The 17693-nt window shown below is 34.4% G+C and overlaps 4 protein-coding genes and 1 long non-coding RNA gene across 10 annotated transcripts in view; 3 read left to right on the forward strand and 2 right to left on the reverse strand.

Annotated features, from left to right (window-relative positions):
• Positions 1 to 419: 419 nt before the first annotated feature.
• On the forward strand, positions 420 to 1285 carry LOC116344624. Its single transcript, XR_004201434.1, has 2 exons — positions 420 to 661; positions 897 to 1285. It is a non-coding gene; the product is annotated as an uncharacterized LOC116344624 (long non-coding RNA).
• A 574-nt stretch (positions 1286 to 1859) lies between these two features.
• LOC116344623 (zinc finger MYM-type protein 4) lies at positions 1860 to 9353 on the reverse strand. 2 transcript variants are annotated; one of them, XM_031773243.1, is made up of 12 exons: positions 9167 to 9353; positions 7523 to 8505; positions 7266 to 7448; positions 5818 to 7194; positions 4712 to 5722; positions 4545 to 4625; positions 4448 to 4472; positions 3524 to 4374; positions 3337 to 3458; positions 3128 to 3266; positions 2930 to 3026; positions 1860 to 2854 (listed from the first exon to the last, which is right to left on the reverse strand). In XM_031773243.1, the coding sequence occupies exons 2-12, from the start codon at positions 8496 to 8498 to the stop codon at positions 2680 to 2682; spliced, it is 5037 nt and encodes a 1678-aa protein (XP_031629103.1). In that variant the 5' UTR covers positions 8499 to 8505; positions 9167 to 9353; the 3' UTR covers positions 1860 to 2679. The 2 variants fall into 2 exon arrangements, with proteins under 2 accessions (XP_031629103.1, XP_031629101.1); XM_031773241.1 differs by having other exon boundaries at positions 7523 to 8586.
• Positions 9354 to 9818: 465 nt separating this feature from the next.
• LOC116344656 (transcription initiation factor IIA subunit 1) lies at positions 9819 to 13573 on the reverse strand. Its single transcript, XM_031773296.1, has 7 exons — positions 12817 to 13573; positions 12152 to 12358; positions 11889 to 12080; positions 11165 to 11268; positions 10796 to 11096; positions 10591 to 10722; positions 9819 to 10525 (listed from the first exon to the last, which is right to left on the reverse strand). The coding sequence occupies exons 1-7, from the start codon at positions 12838 to 12840 to the stop codon at positions 10418 to 10420; spliced, it is 1068 nt and encodes a 355-aa protein (XP_031629156.1). The 5' UTR covers positions 12841 to 13573; the 3' UTR covers positions 9819 to 10417.
• Positions 13574 to 13958: 385 nt separating this feature from the next.
• LOC116344647 (short coiled-coil protein B) lies at positions 13959 to 15058 on the forward strand. Its single transcript, XM_031773286.1, has 3 exons — positions 13959 to 14197; positions 14266 to 14442; positions 14504 to 15058. Exons 1-3 carry the CDS (start codon positions 14149 to 14151, stop codon positions 14644 to 14646), a joined length of 369 nt encoding a protein of 122 aa, XP_031629146.1. The 5' UTR covers positions 13959 to 14148; the 3' UTR covers positions 14647 to 15058.
• An 824-nt stretch (positions 15059 to 15882) lies between these two features.
• The window catches only part of LOC116344671 (trithorax group protein osa), a 47824-nt gene continuing 46013 nt past the window's right edge, over positions 15883 to 17693 (forward strand). For 3 of the 5 annotated variants that reach the window (XM_031773314.1, XM_031773317.1, XM_031773319.1), the window contains exon 1: positions 15883 to 16297. The gene's annotated coding sequence lies outside the window, so the exon portion shown is untranslated. The remainder of the gene's footprint in view (positions 16298 to 17693) is intronic. The other 2 variants (XM_031773318.1, XM_031773316.1) reach the window with 1 other exon arrangement.

Below are 17693 nucleotides of genomic sequence, written 5' to 3' on the forward strand. Positions count from 1 at the left end.
AACAATCACTTCTATTGTTTTCACTGCTGACGGCATCCAGATGAGCTAAAATATCCAGATGACGGCAGCTAAATATATTGTCTGTATATAAAATATATATTTTTTATGCTTCCTGGAAATTTTATATAATTTTTCGTCTAATTTGGCATTTGCAATTTTACAGAAATTAATATTTTGTCTATTTTTTTTCAAAATCTAACACGTTTTATTTATTTTTTGAATAAATGAAAGATAAAAATAAAACATAAAAAGACTATGAAGTACTTTGTATTACATTTGGTTTGATTTTACCATATGAACAATTTGGTGATAACTTTCGTAAGAGCTGATTTTGAATGTTTATATTTGCTTTTGTTGAACATCTCTTTTTCTCTCTTTCAGTTGCTTGTGCAATATACCCTTTTACATTATAAAACTCATTAATATTATTATTGGGTTGCGACTTGTTTACAATCTAGCAAATTCCATTTCAATAATACGTTTGTCACAGCAGAAAAATACTATGATAACAAAATGTTTTTCTTTGATCGAAAATCCACGAAATATAAAAGTTACATGTTAACAGAATATGGGATAGTCTTTTGTTATCGTTATTACAGTGAAAGAGAAATAATGAAGCTCGGAGTAAAATTGTTTATTGTAATACTTTGTATTATGAACAGTGAGTTTCAAATTTTGAACAAAATCTCTTAAAACTTCACGATCTGCTAAATAAGGGTGTTCCGTATTTGGGCTGCTTATGAAAATCATTTTTTGGGGCATAGTTCTTAAGGAAAAAAAGGCGTTATGCCAACAAAATTGTCTTTTGGCCGTTGAAAGTTTTGTCTTATCGGCTAAAAGAACGCAAACCCAATACGGAAAGCCAGATAATATATTTTTTAATTTCTTATTTTTAGCATGCAATGCTCAACACACTTTTCCAAGCGTTCAAAAGTGTAGTAAATTACCAAACACAATTGTGCGTGAAACAGATTTATGCGAATTGAGAAAATGTTACAGAGATGCAATGGCATTGTGCAATGTTTTCAGCGGAATTAAATTGTGCGATTGTAAAATTGGATATTTTTTCAATGACTGCAATGGACAATGTGTAAAACGGAAGGATTGCCCAAAAATAATTGGCGGAAAACCACTGTGCAAATAAACAATCGATAATCAACGAAAAAGAACCCATTAATACATCAAACTTTTAAAAGTTCATGTTTTCAATGGAAAAAAATCACGAAGAATTAAATAAATGCAGAGAATTATCTTTAAATAACATTTCTGAATGTCATAATATCAACTATCAGCTCATCATAATAGTTTTTTTAAGCTTTTTTTTGTTCACTGTTTTTGCGAACATACATTGTGTCACAAAGTGATATATAAATAAATACAAACTGTGAGCGAGAGCGAATAATAAATCATTTCAATGCCGTTATCAATTAAACAACACTCGACCCCTAGTAAAGCTGCTGAGCAGTGAATAGATTGTGGCCATAGCTATAGCTATAGCCGTGCTATTTTCACAGCTCCTGTTCATAGGTGCTATTTGTGAACAACACATACGGACAGCGACTTTATGATACAATTCCGAACGAAATGTTCAAAATTTAAATAGAACAATTGATTTTAGTATTTTGCATAAACATATCAATAGGTCTATTGTCCGGAACTGTATGATAAAGTCGCTGTCCGTATGCGTTGTTTACAAATAGCACCTATGAATAGGGGCTGTAAAAATAGCACTGCTATAGCTGTTGCCCATTCTATTCACTGCTGCTGAGATAGCAGAGAAAACCGAGCCTTAAAGAAAGTCTATAAATAGCGCAATCAGGCGAAAGTTTTTCATTACATCGAAATAATACACAATGTAATTGATTTGCTTTAATCCAAATTATGATTTACATTTATTTGAGTTTCAATGACTTCTTTTATACATATTTTCAATTCTATTTAAAATAATCTTACTTAAAGTTTTATTTCACAAATAAATGGGAATAAAATCTCAGAGAAACCTTACTGACACAATGTTCGGAATACTTCAAAAATATTTCAAATTTTTTTTTTCTCAAAGAAATCCATATATTTTCATCAAGTGGCATTTTTGTTCCAATATGCAAATATTTTTAACGGATGATGGATAGATCAGAATAAAATCCCAAATTAGAATTGTTCAAAATACCACTTTTGAAAAATAAAATGTTTGATAGTTCCGAATAATTTGTCAATAAGGTAAATTGTAAATAGGTTACACAATGAAAAAAATACAATCAAATTATGTGTTATCTATACTGAATTTTTAAACGAAAATATTTCTTTTTGATTTGCCATTAATCAAAATAAAAAAAGATCTTTTGTTTGCTCGTAGTTTTGTTGATTATGAATAGCAGTAATAAAATGATGATTTTAATGCATAAAATGTAAATGTAATTGGTTAAATGGCGATCCAATGATCCAATAAGTGGCGAATGGTATTTTGTAAACGTCTTATTTATTCGTGTGTTGCTTACTTTTTGCGTCAATTTTGACTGTTCTTCTCATTGTGGATACAACTTATTTTATGTTCAAAATCTTATTGTTCAAAGTGATGGTGGTATGTGTGTGTGTGTTTGAATGATTGACGAAAAATGAACGAAAGTATGACTCTACATACTATCCGTCTGATTACTACGTGTTGATTGTTTTCGATTTCGTTTAACTTGTTAGCAATGCAATATTTATTTCTTTAACCATTTTCACGCGATGTAACATTTTGGCAAGAGCATCTTTGCCCAAAGCTTGTGTTGAATACCAAACGGGTGAGTCTGGTACGCATGATCTCTCCGGCAACAAATAAAATACATCGTTACGCGTTTTTACACTTTCCGGACTGTAAATAAATGACATTTTGATGAGAATAAAAAAACAATAAACGATCGAAAAATGCTTTGAAAAAATGTCTCACCATTTGGACAAGTAGAATTCGTATAATTTAACAGGACATCTTAAAGGATTCTCTTCATTTTCTTGCTGTTCATAGACTTTCTTCTTTCGTGAATTGTCTAAAAATATAAATGGCAAATTAAACAGTTTTATATGGACAAATGGCAACAGAATTTGAATTTCTTTTTAATTTGTAAACGAATTATTATATATAACATACCTATTAGTGAAGATTGTGGTGGATAGAATCGAAGTAAAACATTCCTTGAGCCGGCCATTTTGGCTGAACCTTGATTTGGATTACGTTTCCAATGCTTCATGATGTGCGAAAATGATAATTGCATGTGTTCTTCGACGGTCTAAAAACAAAGAGCAAACATATTACGTTTTAGTTTTTTCATTTGTGTTCAATGAAATGTTCAACTTTACCGTTAGATTAAAATGTTTTGTATTGAAAAACATCAGTGTGCTTAATAGGACGTGCGGTGAATGTGCACCCAATTGCTTGCACTCCCATAGATGCTCTTCTTCAACCCGTGTAACAATATATTCTGCAAATGAAACCACATCACATTAGCACACATACATACGATTTTAGATGTGCAGAATTACTTACGTGAATCATTATAGAGTACCGAAAACTTTTTGGCTACTTCATCCAAACAATCGGTGAATCGTTCATAATATGGATCTGTGAAAATGTTATCAATGCGACCATTCTCATAGAGATACTCTTGTATGCCTAACACCAAATAGTATATTGTATCTGGTGCATATTCACTGCCATTTGGTTTTCGCACTTCCTTAACAAATAAGCACAATGAATAGTTCAATTCGTCGGCGGTCAATTGAAGTAGTTCAGTTTTAAAAAGTTTCCTTCGCATTGAACTCTTTTCCAATTCAGAATTTTTCGTAATCACCCATTGCTTCCACGCATTTACACCGAATGTGAATTTTAAGCACATATTTGCGTCGGCTTTTTCAATTGGTTCCCTTGTTGGTTCCGGTGGTGGTGGCTCTTGAACGACACCTCTTCGTGGCCGCTTGCTTGCCGGTTGGCGTTGTGCTCGCGGCGCTGGTCCCCGCTTTCGTGTTGGTCTTTGTTGCTCTTCCATCATCATCATTTGATTGTGCTGATGGTTGTGCATCATATCGTGACCCTGCATACCAGGATGTGAATGTGGTGTTATTGTATTTGCCTGCATCGATGCTTCAAGATCAACACCGGCTGGATCGTATTCGGTGGCCATTTTTAATGCCATTTGCATGATATCCTCGCCAAAATTATTACCCGGCATGTCTTCAGTTGGATACTCATTCTCTTCTTCTGAACTATCGGTGTCATCTTCTTTCTTTTTATCACCGGCCACCATTTCTGCCATCATCAATAGTTCTGCTTCAAATGGATCTGCTGGCATTTTGTCTTGAATCTTTTTGATTTCTTTCATAATGCCATTCGCGGAATTTCTGTAGAATAAAACATTGATATTTTTACGATAAATTGATCATTCACGTCAATTTTTTTAAAAATATTATTTACCTTGTTGTTGGAATAAAAACTGGCACTATAGAAAAAATAAAAACAAAAAAATGTGAAAATACGTTGAAATGATGAAAATTCATTTTGTAAAAATTACCTGGAATAGGCAGAGGTATTGGCACGGGCACAGGGAACGGCTGAGCGTACATCGGCAGTGGTGATGGAAGGTATATCGGCACTAGAGAAAATAAAAACAAAAAAAAAACATTTAAAAATCTATTCAAAAAATGATCGAAATCATTTGTTACTTAATGTGAAAATTACCTGGAATGGGTATGACCATTTTTTGTTCCAAGAAATCATCTGTTTGACAACCGACAGTGAATTGCATGGGCCGTGCTTGTATTTCTTTATTATGCGTAGATGGTGCACACAACGTTGCAACATTTGCCACTTTTTTCGGCAACGGTGGAATTGTCACGATTTGTGTTTGTCTTTCGACACGAACCTGTGGTGCAGGTGCTGCTGATGCTGGTGGTTCGACCGGCTGAATTCGCGGTCTACCAACGGACCTTGTTGTCTTTTCAATTACTGTTTCTGGAAGTGGTTCAAGCTCAACAACCGGTTGCAAACGATTCAATTCGTTCAATGAACTGTTTTGCGCCTGACTGCTGCGGCCACGTGTACTACGTGTTGGTGCCAACGAAGTTACACTAGCAATAACCAATGTATTACTTGCTGCCGGCTGCTTTCCAGACTGATAGCTGTTGGTTTTTCTAGCATTTGTTGATGATTTACTTTTACCTTTTACTTGTGATTGGGTTGATTGTTTCTGTTTTTGTTGCTGCTGTGATCTGATTCGTTTTGGTAAACCAGTTGGTACGGGTTGTGTTCGTTGATCACCAACCTCGCTCTCCAACGTAAGTGGAGCTCTACTGAATTGAGACTGAAACGCCATGACACATTGATAAGTACAGAAATTTCGCATCGATGCATCACTCATTGTTAAATGATATTGTGGCGTTGTCACCGAATTACACTGATCACATTTTAGCTGTTTCATTGCAATGGCATTCATTGAGACCTCGCACATCGATAAACAATTGATTGAACATAGCATCATTGTACCATTTTGTGCAGACACTTTTTGTATCATATCAAAATTATATTTTCGCACTTTACACCATTGGCACGGTGCAATTTGACGATTTGATATTATGTAAATGTTCATGCAAATTTTTGAACAAAATAATTTTGCATCGTTGCCCTGCCCGTAAATCGTATGAGCATTTGATGATTTCCGTTCAAAATATTTTCGACACATTGCACAACAATCTGGAAAATAAATAGTTAATAACATTAAATTTCATTGTCATTTTGTTATATGACTCCAAATAAGAGAGCGAGAGAGATGAAAATATTATTCATACCTGGATTCACATTATTCACAAAACTAAATGCTGAAAAGCATGGATTCGAACAAAAATAGTGAATATTTGAATCGACAACGACTTCAACGCGAACTGCTTTTGAATTATTACACACGGCGCATGTTTTGGTTATATGTTTTTTGTTGCTGAAAATTTGCTCATACGATCGCGAACATTTCCTCGAGCAAAAATCTTTGAATTGGCCATTGATTGGTGCTAGGTACTCATCGTTTTTCGTGATATCCAATTGACAGTATGAGCACACTTTCAGTCCTTTTTTGAAGGCATCCAAACATGCCGACCGGCAAAATTGGCGTAGCTCAAAACCAAATCGAACGCAATATTTTCCCATGCTGGCAACCGAAACGGCATTTTGACATGATTGACATGCAGCACCAATTGCTTGTTGATATTGACCCAAACAGGCTTCATTGCAAAAGTCCAACGCTTCCCATTGAAGATTACTTTCAAGCATCATTATGTCACTGTAGCATTGTGCACAACGACGAGCAAAACTCGCTTCACGATCAATAGTGGCCAAACGTTGTTCATCCTCAGTACGTGCAACCATTTTCTTTGACTTTTCACTGGTCGCGGTTGAACGTTTCGGTGGGGCTTCAATCGTTTCGTTGACTGGTTTTCTTGAGAAATCTTTCGCTCGAATCGATTGACGCTTGAATCGGAAACGATCTGGTTGTTCTGCCATCAATAAATTCAAACAAGGTTCGTTGCACAAGTAAAACGATTTTTCATCCTCTTTGAATGTATACTTGCATTTTGTCTCTTCAAAACATTGTAAGCATTTATTTTCCGCTTCCAAATCGTCACCGCTTGCTTCTTCGATGATAAATCGTTTCTTGGCTATGGTAAACTTATCGGGATTGGCTGTCGTGAAATTATTCAAACAATCATCATCACAAATGTAATTGAATGTATCGGCATCGGTGGTTTCTTTGTAACGATATCGGCACGTTTTTGTTTGTTCGCATGATTCACAATTTTGTTCAATGTCCATTGCATAGTGAACTGGTACCTTTTTAACCACCACTTTGTACTTTGCATTGGCACCATTGAATTTTGTAACACAACCCGTATCGCATAGATATTGAATTTCCGACCTCACCAAAGTTTCAGTATCGCCTTCGGCCGGTGTTATTTCTTTTAATAATGCATATTTGCATTTAATTGTTTGACCACATTCCATACACATATTTTCTTGACATAAATCAGCATCGATTTCTTTAATTTCATCCACACTTGGTGTAAATGGAATGGTTGACATATCAGTTTGAGTTTGTTCACTACTTTCTTGAGCAGTTTCACTTTCTTGATCTTCGGTTTGACCTTCGGTTTGACCTTCGGTTGGCTCTTTTTCACCTTTGATTTAAATTGAATAAGTTTTCGATTAAATTCGAACTTCAGAAAAATTCATAATTATTATTATTTACCATTTTCTTCGATTCCTTCCAAAGTGCCTTCGCCAGCTTCATTTTCTTGATCATCATGATCATCTTCTTGCTGTTGATTTTGTAATGCTCGTTCTTTGTCTGCATCGGAGATCTCGCGTTCTTCATCTGGTAACAAACAGAGCTCTTCATCGGCTCCTTTTCCTTCCTCGATATCATCGACAGCTGTACACAGAAAATACAACATTAGTTTGATTGTCATTAAATCTATCGAATAATTGAATGTCAGATTTATTTACCTTCGATGGTCGAACCATCATGATGTGAACTGGTGTCACGATCATCATCTTCACGGTCACTTCCAGCTGGTTCATCGGCATCATTATGATCATCAGCATCATCGACATTATCGTCGACATCATTCTGATCATCCGATCCATCATGCTGTTCATCATTTTGATCATTTGATCCATCATTCATACTGCTTGTTGTACTCATATTTGTATCATTTTGTGTTGATTCATTGGCATTTGTATCGTTACCTTTCAGCAATGAATCGAACGGATCATCTGATATGGTTTGATCTTTTTGCACTGTATCACTTAAACTACTGCAATTGAATTCCTCCAAATTGTGTTCCATGACTGAGTCGTCTTGTTTTTTGGTGAAATCTGGAACGTCTTCACCTTGCGGTGTTTCACAGTCGACTTCCATTTCAGTGGGTTCATCTGGTTTCTGATTTTGTTCGTTAGCACTGTTTGCATCATTTTCATCGTGCGCACTGTGCTCATTACTTTCACTGCTTTCATCGTTTTGTGTGGCTTCATCCGGTGCATTACTATTTATCGTTGTTGTTTCTGTTTGTTTTTCTTGTGTTTCATTTTCTGACTCATTGCTAACTTCGTCCACTTCCATGGGCTCTTCAGCAGTGGCAACAGTATCACCCGTTCCATCGACTGTATCTTTTAACGAATCGAATAAATCGGGTGGTTGTTCATTATTTTCAACCGATTCCTTTATCTCTGTGCTCTCCGATTCTTGGGATTGCTCATTTTCAACATCGTCACCATTTCCATCCGCTGATTTTGTGACATTTCCATTTTCCGTCGTTGTGGACGTATCATCTTCGTTCTCAGTCGTTGCTATATCATTTTCGTTCTCTATGACATTTTGGTTTTCTATGTCATTTTCATTCTGTGCAACACTTTCACTTTCATTTGCTACTTCTTTTTCCGTAACATTATCATTATCTGTTGTCGTTCCTTCATCAGACATCTTCGCACTTGAAATACAAAAACCGAATTCACAGACACACGTTTTAAAAATAAAACTCTTTTTTTGTTAAAATCAGTTTTATTACTGCCTAAAAGAGAAAAGAAATGTTTGCAGAAAAATGTCATTTAGTTCGATATAATTTTTTCATTGCATCGCATTGTAAAACATGGTTGGCGCTATTGTAAACAATTCAAGTGATATGTAACAGGGTTCAGTAAAAGATACGAAATTCAGCCATATTTTCATTACGTATACATTAACATAAAAAAACGTACAAACACGTTACAACGAAATATAAATTCAGTCTCTAAAAAGGCTATCAACAGTCAATAGAATAAATATACAAAGCGTAATGGATGTCATAGGGTGTTCATAACGAAACTGTCAGTTTTGTGTCAGTACAGAAAAAATACCACATTTGCAAGCCATAATGAGCACCCTCTGATGTGAAAAATTCCATAAATCTCAAATTCACAAAGTCACCAACAACTTAAACCATTTTTATTATTATGTACAAAACGAATGGCACGATTGAATGATTTTCCCGCGAATAAAACGAATTAAATACAATCGCATTGCCCAACCATGAAACACCGGACTGCCGCTAAACTTGTGTATCTTTGTTTATATGCAAAAGTTGTCCCGCTTGCAGCAACAACAGTTCATACCTTTGTTTCACTTTGTTATTTATCTGTCGCTTTTCAGCATTTACGTTAATCGCTTTACAATTGCAATATATAGTGGAATGCTGATAAAATATGGATGCATTTAATGAAATGAGGCGGCAAATAAATTCGATATATTCACACTTAGCAAAACAAACTTTTACTACATATCACCATCTTGGATTTTTCGGCTTGCGTTCCCTATGGGTATTATCGTCGGCGTGTGTATATAGCATTTGAAGCGTGAGTCGCACACGGTCGTGCATCATCGCGTATACAAAATGACAGTTGCTATGTCAAATGCCGTCTTAGAATTGATCTTTTTATACATGAATGTTTCGATTTTTTAAAGCAAAAGCAAAATATTGAAAAAATTAAAAAAATCTTAAAAAAATATTTGAGGTGAATAAATCAAAAGGAGATCTTAACTCTGAAAATATTGAATTCACTTCACATTTATAATAATGTACTAGATTACTTGTTCAAGATTCTATTACGTGCCATTCATATATTATGTTCATATCTCCCCTGGATTTTTTAACTTTGAAAATTGAAACTCAGTTATATTTTCATCATTTTTTTCATAATTTTATTGTGTATTATTTTTGGTTGACGGCCAAAATTTTAAAAATTTGACATAGAAACTGCTTACAAATTTCAATATTTCATGACATGTATATATAATTTTATTTATCGCATTATTCATTACAGTTTGTCTCCTGAATATATGTACTTGTGCCAATTTCAACACAAAATCGGTTATTTCGTTTACTTTCGTGTAATACGTACATATTCTAAATGAATCTTAAATCATTTAATGCAATAATTCGATATGAGAGAAACGTGCTCGTGATTGTATGTGTATTTTTTTATATATATTTCCATCGAATTAATTATACTTAAGACAAAACCGAATTGTTGTTATATTCATTTGAAATAAGTTTGGTTTCTTTCACGTTAATGTTTTCTCCGATGGTTGTCTTCAAAATTGGCTCCGAAAATATGATCAGACATAAGCGAAACATGCAATTTTTCTTTTAAAAAATAGATTTTGGTATTCTGGATAACTAAATTCAAAACAAATGTTATTGAAAATCAAAAGGTCAACAGGTCTAAATCATCACGAACTATTGATGGATGAACGATTGGGCTCAGGAAAATGAGAATATGGAATTGTCGAATTGTTGATTTTGTTTGGGTATTTTTGATTTTTCATTTTGTTGAACTTGATTTGATTCAAGTGATTTCTGCGCACTACCATTCAGCATCGCCGTTACTTTTCTGGAAAATATAATCTTTGCCGCCTATATTCATAATGCCATCTTTTAAATAGAATTTCCATTTATTACGCGATCGTGTTATCTGAAATATTTCAAATAGAATCGATTAGAGAAAAAAATACCAGAAAAATTGGATTGTTAACATACTTTATCGTATTGACACACAACTACATTGTCCGTGTCAAACAACTCGTTTTGGTTTTCTTCTTCAGAAACGTCATCATCAGTACAAAGTGGTTCTTCTTCGGGGCCAAGACCTTCCTCCTCTTCTTCATTTTCCTACACGAAAAAATAAATGATTGATTGGTGTCTCTCTCTCTTAAAAACAATCAATTCAAAACAATCGACTTACTGGTAAATTATCATCATCGTCATCGTTATCCATATTGTCGTCGCTTACATCGCTACCATCTTCATCGGATGTATCCGCAGTGCCATCAACTTGTTTTGCAAGTGCATTGTTGGTTAATACCGCATTGATATGCTGTTGAAGCACGGATGCTGCAACGGACGGTGGTAGATTCATAATACTTTGAATGATATTTGTTGCAGTTAAAGCACTGTGTAATTTGTTTTCTTGCAAGGCGGATGCAGGCACTTGTATTGTCAAAACGCGTGGTTCAGGATTTTCCGAATTGGGCAGCGCAGGCAAACTGCAAATTTATTCAATGACATTAGATGAACGGAAAAACAAATGGATGGCATTTTATGTAAAACTTACGTTATTTGAATTGGTACAATTTTTGATGGATCCAAACCAATGACGGCAGGTGGAGGTGGAGGAGGTGCAGCCGACTGTGTTGGTACCAAAGCAGGTGGCTGCTTCTATATTTGTTAGACAATGAAAAATAGCTTAGTTACACTTGCATTCTCAGCAGGACCTTTTTTGCTTCAAGAATTAGAAATATACAGACCCGAGTGGAAAAAAAGTGACTAAGTTACTATTGACTGTAAGTGACTATAGTTAGCTATATTCATGAATTTTAAAATTTTGTATAGAAAACAATCGACTATAGTTACTCAGTCAGTCAGGCGATTATTTTGGGACGTTTTGACTATCGGGTGACTATGATTATTGTCAACTATAGTTAGCTGTTGCAGTTAACCATAGCTTACTTTAATTTATTGAAGTTAAATAAATTTAACTAAGGTTGCTTGTTTTTACAGTCAACAGTCAGTCAGTTTGTCCCAAAGTTGTTAGGCATTGTACTACAAAAACAATTTAGAATAGTCTGTTCGAAAAATAACCAATTACTATCGCAAATCGTGGTCATTTGCGAAAGTTATAGAGAAATTTTTTCTACAGTACTGAAATTGTCATATTTAATGTTAAAATGAAAAGAAAATGTCCTTATATTACAGTCTTATTCAAAGCATGAACATTTAGGGGTGCTCCTGCCAAAAAATGACCTTGATCATTTTCAAATGAAATGTGATGTACTTACGTGATGAACAGCACTTGATTGTGTCTGAACGGGTTGTGACCCAGCCGGTTTATTTATCGTTTGTTGTGTGACAGCTGAGGCTTTTGTGCTGTTTTCATTTGATGAATCTGCTGTGGCCGCCTGGCTCGCATTTGATTCGGAATTTTTGTGTTCTCGTTGTGCACTCGGTTTCTTTGATTTGGTTCCGTTGTGCTGCAAATCATCATAAAATAACATTTATTTCTCTGACTTGTTTTTTTGTTATAATAATAATAATAGCTTACTTTTGATTTAGATGTATTATTGGCAATGATAGGTGGTGCTTGTGTTTCAGTTGGCTCCGGATGATTATCAACGGCTTTGCTTGCCATCAATTTGTTCACCCATACCTGCTTCATTTCCTGAAGCACCTGTTCATCAACTCCCTCATCCAAAAATGAATCTCGAACGCCAGCTATGACATCGTCTATCACTGTGTGATACAACTTTAACTGAAATAAACGGAAACAAATATACACGATATAATATTTTTAGTTTCTTTACAGAAATTAAGACGAACAGATGAGCACTCGAATGCAACAGATGCATTGACCTTAACCAATGTCTGTATTTGCGTTACTTTGAACACAATCGTAAATCAAACGACGATTTAATAGAGATCTTAAATACAGTGAGGTCGACATACATTTTGTTCAAGTGTTAAAGTCATGGATTTTTTGTGTTCCAACGGTGTAGAAATAAGGCTTATATATGAAACCCATAACTGCTTCAGATAAAATGTATATTTACCCAACGCGTCACACACACATACTCGTATTGTCGCCACTTCAAGGTAACGTATGTTTATAAATACCGATAATTTTCAAATGGCTCCATAACAAGTTTGTATATTTTGTCTCGCGATTTAATCATTATTATTCCAAATATCAGCGATTCATAATATACTTACCACTGAAGTTTGACTCAAAGCCATTTTTTTCTGCTAAAATGCGACGATTATGAACGATTACGAGATAAAGAGCCAAAAATCTTATACTTTGTTTGCTGAACACAAATTCAATGTACAATATGTTAAGTCTTTGCACTACGCGGTCACTGTTATTATTTTCACAGTGGTGGTTGTTTGATTTTCGTATTTTCACGCTCTCCTTCTCTTTTCGTTTTTTTCTCTGACGGTGCTGCTTTTTTTGTTTAGGTTAAAAATACGTTTTACATTTTATTACAAACAGATTTGCTAATAGTCTGTCGCTATTCGGCGAAATGTTTACGTAAATTCGATGACAATAAATACTTTTTAAGACCTTTATTGCGACAATACCGACCGTATTTGCCGACTGTGATACACTGCACGACAACCAATTCAGAATTGATTGATTTGTATTAAATATTGTCTTGACTCAACACACATTTGCATGTACATGTATATGCATATATATCCAGAACCGATTTTTTTTTTTACATTAACTTTATCTCAAACTCAACTTCACAATGTGTGAATATTGAACAAACTGCATTACAAAAAGCAAGAACAAAAAAAAAAATGAATAAATGAAACGAAAAAATTCAACCGAAAAAAGAAGAAAAACAACAACAATAATGATTTAAAACGCGCGTGTTTTATATATTTTTTAAATTGTACTGCGGAGATGATTTTTCCGATTGGTTTGTGCGACCAAAACCAACTACAGAATAATTATGAGAATCGAATCAAAATGTATGTTACCCGTGATGTCGTGCTATTCGACAAAAAAAAAGACGTATTCAGTCGACACATATACACGCATACACACAAAGAGAGACATACACATGTACAACGACGTAAATTGTTTACGAAAATGCAGTCACGCACTTTGAACTCGTGATACAAAATCGTTTTCACTTGGTGAACGGACTCTGAAGATCATTGAAAATGTGATATTTTAAAAATACCAGCATATTCAGAATATATTTGGTTCAATTAAATCATTCAGTTTTCAGTGGACTCTTCGTTCAGCTCAGTCTAAAGAAATATGTCCATTTATGAAATCAAACGATTTTTCCAAATTACGTATTACGAAATCCATAAAGTCACTTGGATAATGACATTTGTTTATGACTTATTGTGCTAAGAAAAGGAAGGAATCGATTTATATCTTTGTTTTTATCTTTGTCAAATACAGAAGCATTTTTCACTCTCAACCCGACTCAACAAATGTCCATCAGTTTTTTTCTAACGAAATTTTTATGAAATAAAACGATTTTTACGACGAGGACCAAGTTAAATACGTAATAAAACGAAATCATGTCAATTAAAGACGATAACATTCCACTAGCTGATGATGATCCACAAGGTAATTGGGTTGTCTTTTTTTTCCAGAGAATGATGGAGTTAAAAATGACATTTTGTTTTCTTTCGTAGCCATCATTGAAGACACGAATGACAATATCAATCGAGCTAAATCAAGTGATTCACTACCAAGCATGTATAACAACGATGGATCCAGTTCAAGTCTAGAACCGGACATAAATCCCGATGAACAAGAGGAAAAAGCACGATTGATTTCACAAGTACTCGAACTGCAGAACACACTTGACGGTGAGCGCTTCTTTTGTTTTCATACATTCATTTTTATATTAATGTGAGTGACTTTTTGCAGATCTATCGCAACGAGTCGATGGTGTAAAGGAGGAAAATCTGAAACTTCGTTCAGAAAACCAAGTGTTGGGCCAGTACATTGAAAATTTGATGTCCGCATCGTCTGTGTTTCAGTCGACAAATACAACGACCAAAAAGAAATGAACAAAATCGAATCAAAACTACGTGAAAATCTCAAATAGCAGTATTTCTTTTATTTGATCGCTTGAATTCAGAGAGAAAACGATGAACACACAAGTGCTTTTGCTGGTTCTAGGCTAATGAATTCTATTTATCTTATATTATCTTTATTTGCACTTACTAATTTACCAACCAAGATTGGCTCAAATCAAAAGGCATTTCGCAAATCAGATGGCTTTTTCTCGAGAGATTTGTGTTTTTTCCTCTCATTTTTTTATGTTTTTAAAATCATCGATCAATAACATATTCATAACCTTGTTGCTCTCTTTGTATTATATAAAATCGTTGATAACGTTCAACAGCTTTTACATCGTTGTTCAGAAATAAATTCCATATATTGTAACTGGCATTCCGTTCATCGACAGCGGAAACAAGATTTTTTTTTTTTTTGATTAATAAAGAAAAACATATTTCATAAATCTCCATTTTACGTTTGTTTGTTCAAACCGATTGGAAATGGAAAAGAGCGCCATTTGGTATTTCTTCGTGTCACACGCTGAACTGAAGCGGTAGCTCAACTCGAATCTTTTATTTATCTATCAAACAATAAAAAATGTGATTTTGACTCTTTTTTCATTCTTAAATGTGTATTCATTGAGATTCGCAAGTTCTGAATGCATGAAATTTATGGATCGGTCAATTCTTTTCGGATAGTATCAATGAAGTGTACAACTTCACTCGTATGAGAAATCGGAACGGACTTTCCAATTTCATTTTTCACTTCAGTCAAATGACTCTTTGCAATGGCGACTTGAGTATGAGTGTGCGTTCATCATTTTATTTTATGCCGAAAAAATTGTTGATTTTCTTCGAATGAAAATATAATCAAATAAAATATTGCAAAAATTAAATAAATTCATAAGAATTTTAAAAAAGCGTTGTTTGTTTTATAAAATTTGGCACGAAAATAGAATTACGTAAATGATAAATTCTAATTTGGCGCCGGAGTTTAGGCATCAATTGAACATGCCCACAGAGTGATAAACCGCTTCCATGTTTCAAACCGCAAACATAACTAACTTCAATGCGAACGCGCTACGAACACAAAAAACACCATTTTTCTTTTGGGCCTGTCTCTGTGAGTCTCGCTTCCATTTGGCGGTATCGTTGTGTGCGTGTGCATTTCATGTGTGTGCGTACTGGTCGTACTCTTCTCGACAATATACAGTGTGCTGTGCTGTCTTCTTCTATTTCCTTCGTATTGTTCGCGTCACCGCCGCGAAAGCAAAATGCAAATGTCGCTGCCGAAGTTACAAGAAGAAACTCGATTCACACACAAGACACCACAAAATAGAAAACAGCTTCGAAAATTCTTTTAATTTGTTCTCTTTTATTTTGTAATTTATTATTTAAACAAGAATAAAAAAAAATACGAAAAAACGGTGTGAAAAAACGTGGCAAAATTCAACAAATTATACACGGTAATATTCGTGAAAAGTGATTGTGAATAAAAAAGAAGCGAAAAAAAAAAATAGATTTTGTGTGAAACACACCAAATGGATGGAATCGTTCGGACTTGTGAAACGACAAATAAATTTTAACTCGTTCGACAAACAAAAGAAAATTGTGTTTGCATGTGATTCAAATGAAAATTGAAATACTTTTTTTTCGAAAAGTGAGTACCATAGCTTCAATACAAAAAAAATATTGTAGCTATTTCAAGCAAGTTGTAAAAATGTCGAGGAAATTTTCAACGAAACATACATGAAAACAACACACAGTGTTGAGTTCATGTAGACGTAATATTTGCACGGATTTCGGTGTCGCCATTCAAACAGTCGTCGTGAGTCTTTTCTTTCCTCGTTCGAATCGACTTCGTGTCGGTTTAATTCAATGAAAAAGCGATTTTTTCTTCATACAAATCGATTTATTGCACAGGAAAAATGCAACGAATGAGTTTTCTTTTCATGAAGTTGTCATAATGAGTTGAGTGTAAGCCAACTGGGTGCACAAATGTTACCAAATGGATAACAGAAGGAAGAGAGAAAGAACCAACGAAAAAGAAAAAGAATAAGAAAAGAGATGAAGTTCATACAAAAGTGAAGTGTTTCAATGAATTTGTGAGAAAAAAGAAATATTTTATTTGAATTGGAAACAAAGCCAATATGAGATGAAAATAGCGACATTTTTTCGCGTGGAATTACCGACAAACAGGCTAAAATAAATACTAATTCATCGACAGAAATTTGTTGTTTTTTTTTTATTTCTGCTGAATTCAATGTGATTATGCAGCAACGGCGTTATATACCGTCGTCATCATCGTCAATTCGGTTTAATTCACACATATTCATGTCATGTATATATACTACATACACGTACCAACAAAACAGCGGCTATAGCCACTTCAAACACTCAACGAATAGCAGCCAGTTTTGAGGCTCTCGCTTGGCACTAAATTGTGTGTGAGTGTGAAATGCACACATAATTTCAATGAATTGTATGTGGAATATATGAACGAATTAAAAACTTGAATAAAAATTTAATATTTTTTTGTGATAGGAAAAGTCTAAATACAAAGTCGCTTCTCTTTTCTCTTTCCTTTTCTCTCTCGGTTACTTTGGCTATGGTTGCTATCATTTGATCACAGTCCAGAAGAATTTGCGATGTTAAGATCACAAAGAATCACATATACGATGTCAATTGTGAAAAATATATGTTAAATCCAGTCAGTTGAAAAATGTCCGTTTTTTCTGTGTGTTGAACCGACTCATTCGAAATAAGAGAGCGCTGAAAAGCTATGTTTCCAAAAAAAACAAAGCTTGAGAGCACGGCACAGTGGATATACAATGAGAGCATACGCTTGAGCAATGTATACAGCACATAACATGAGAGAGGAGCCGAATCCATCTCATTTTTTTTTGTTAAAAGCTAAAAAAAGAGAGTTTCATTCACCACATTTTATTTCGACTCAGAGTATTTTATTTTTCATGTGACCGACATGAATTTCGTTGGTCGAGCGTTAAAAACCGCAGCTATCGATCGGGGGCAGTGTTCATAAAATTGCATTTTTT

This window comes from Contarinia nasturtii, unplaced genomic scaffold (genome assembly GCF_009176525.2).
Source record: "Contarinia nasturtii isolate CC-2019 unplaced genomic scaffold, AAFC_CNas_1.1 Cnas_scaffold_1101, whole genome shotgun sequence".
NCBI classification, from domain to species: domain Eukaryota; kingdom Metazoa; phylum Arthropoda; class Insecta; order Diptera; family Cecidomyiidae; genus Contarinia; species Contarinia nasturtii.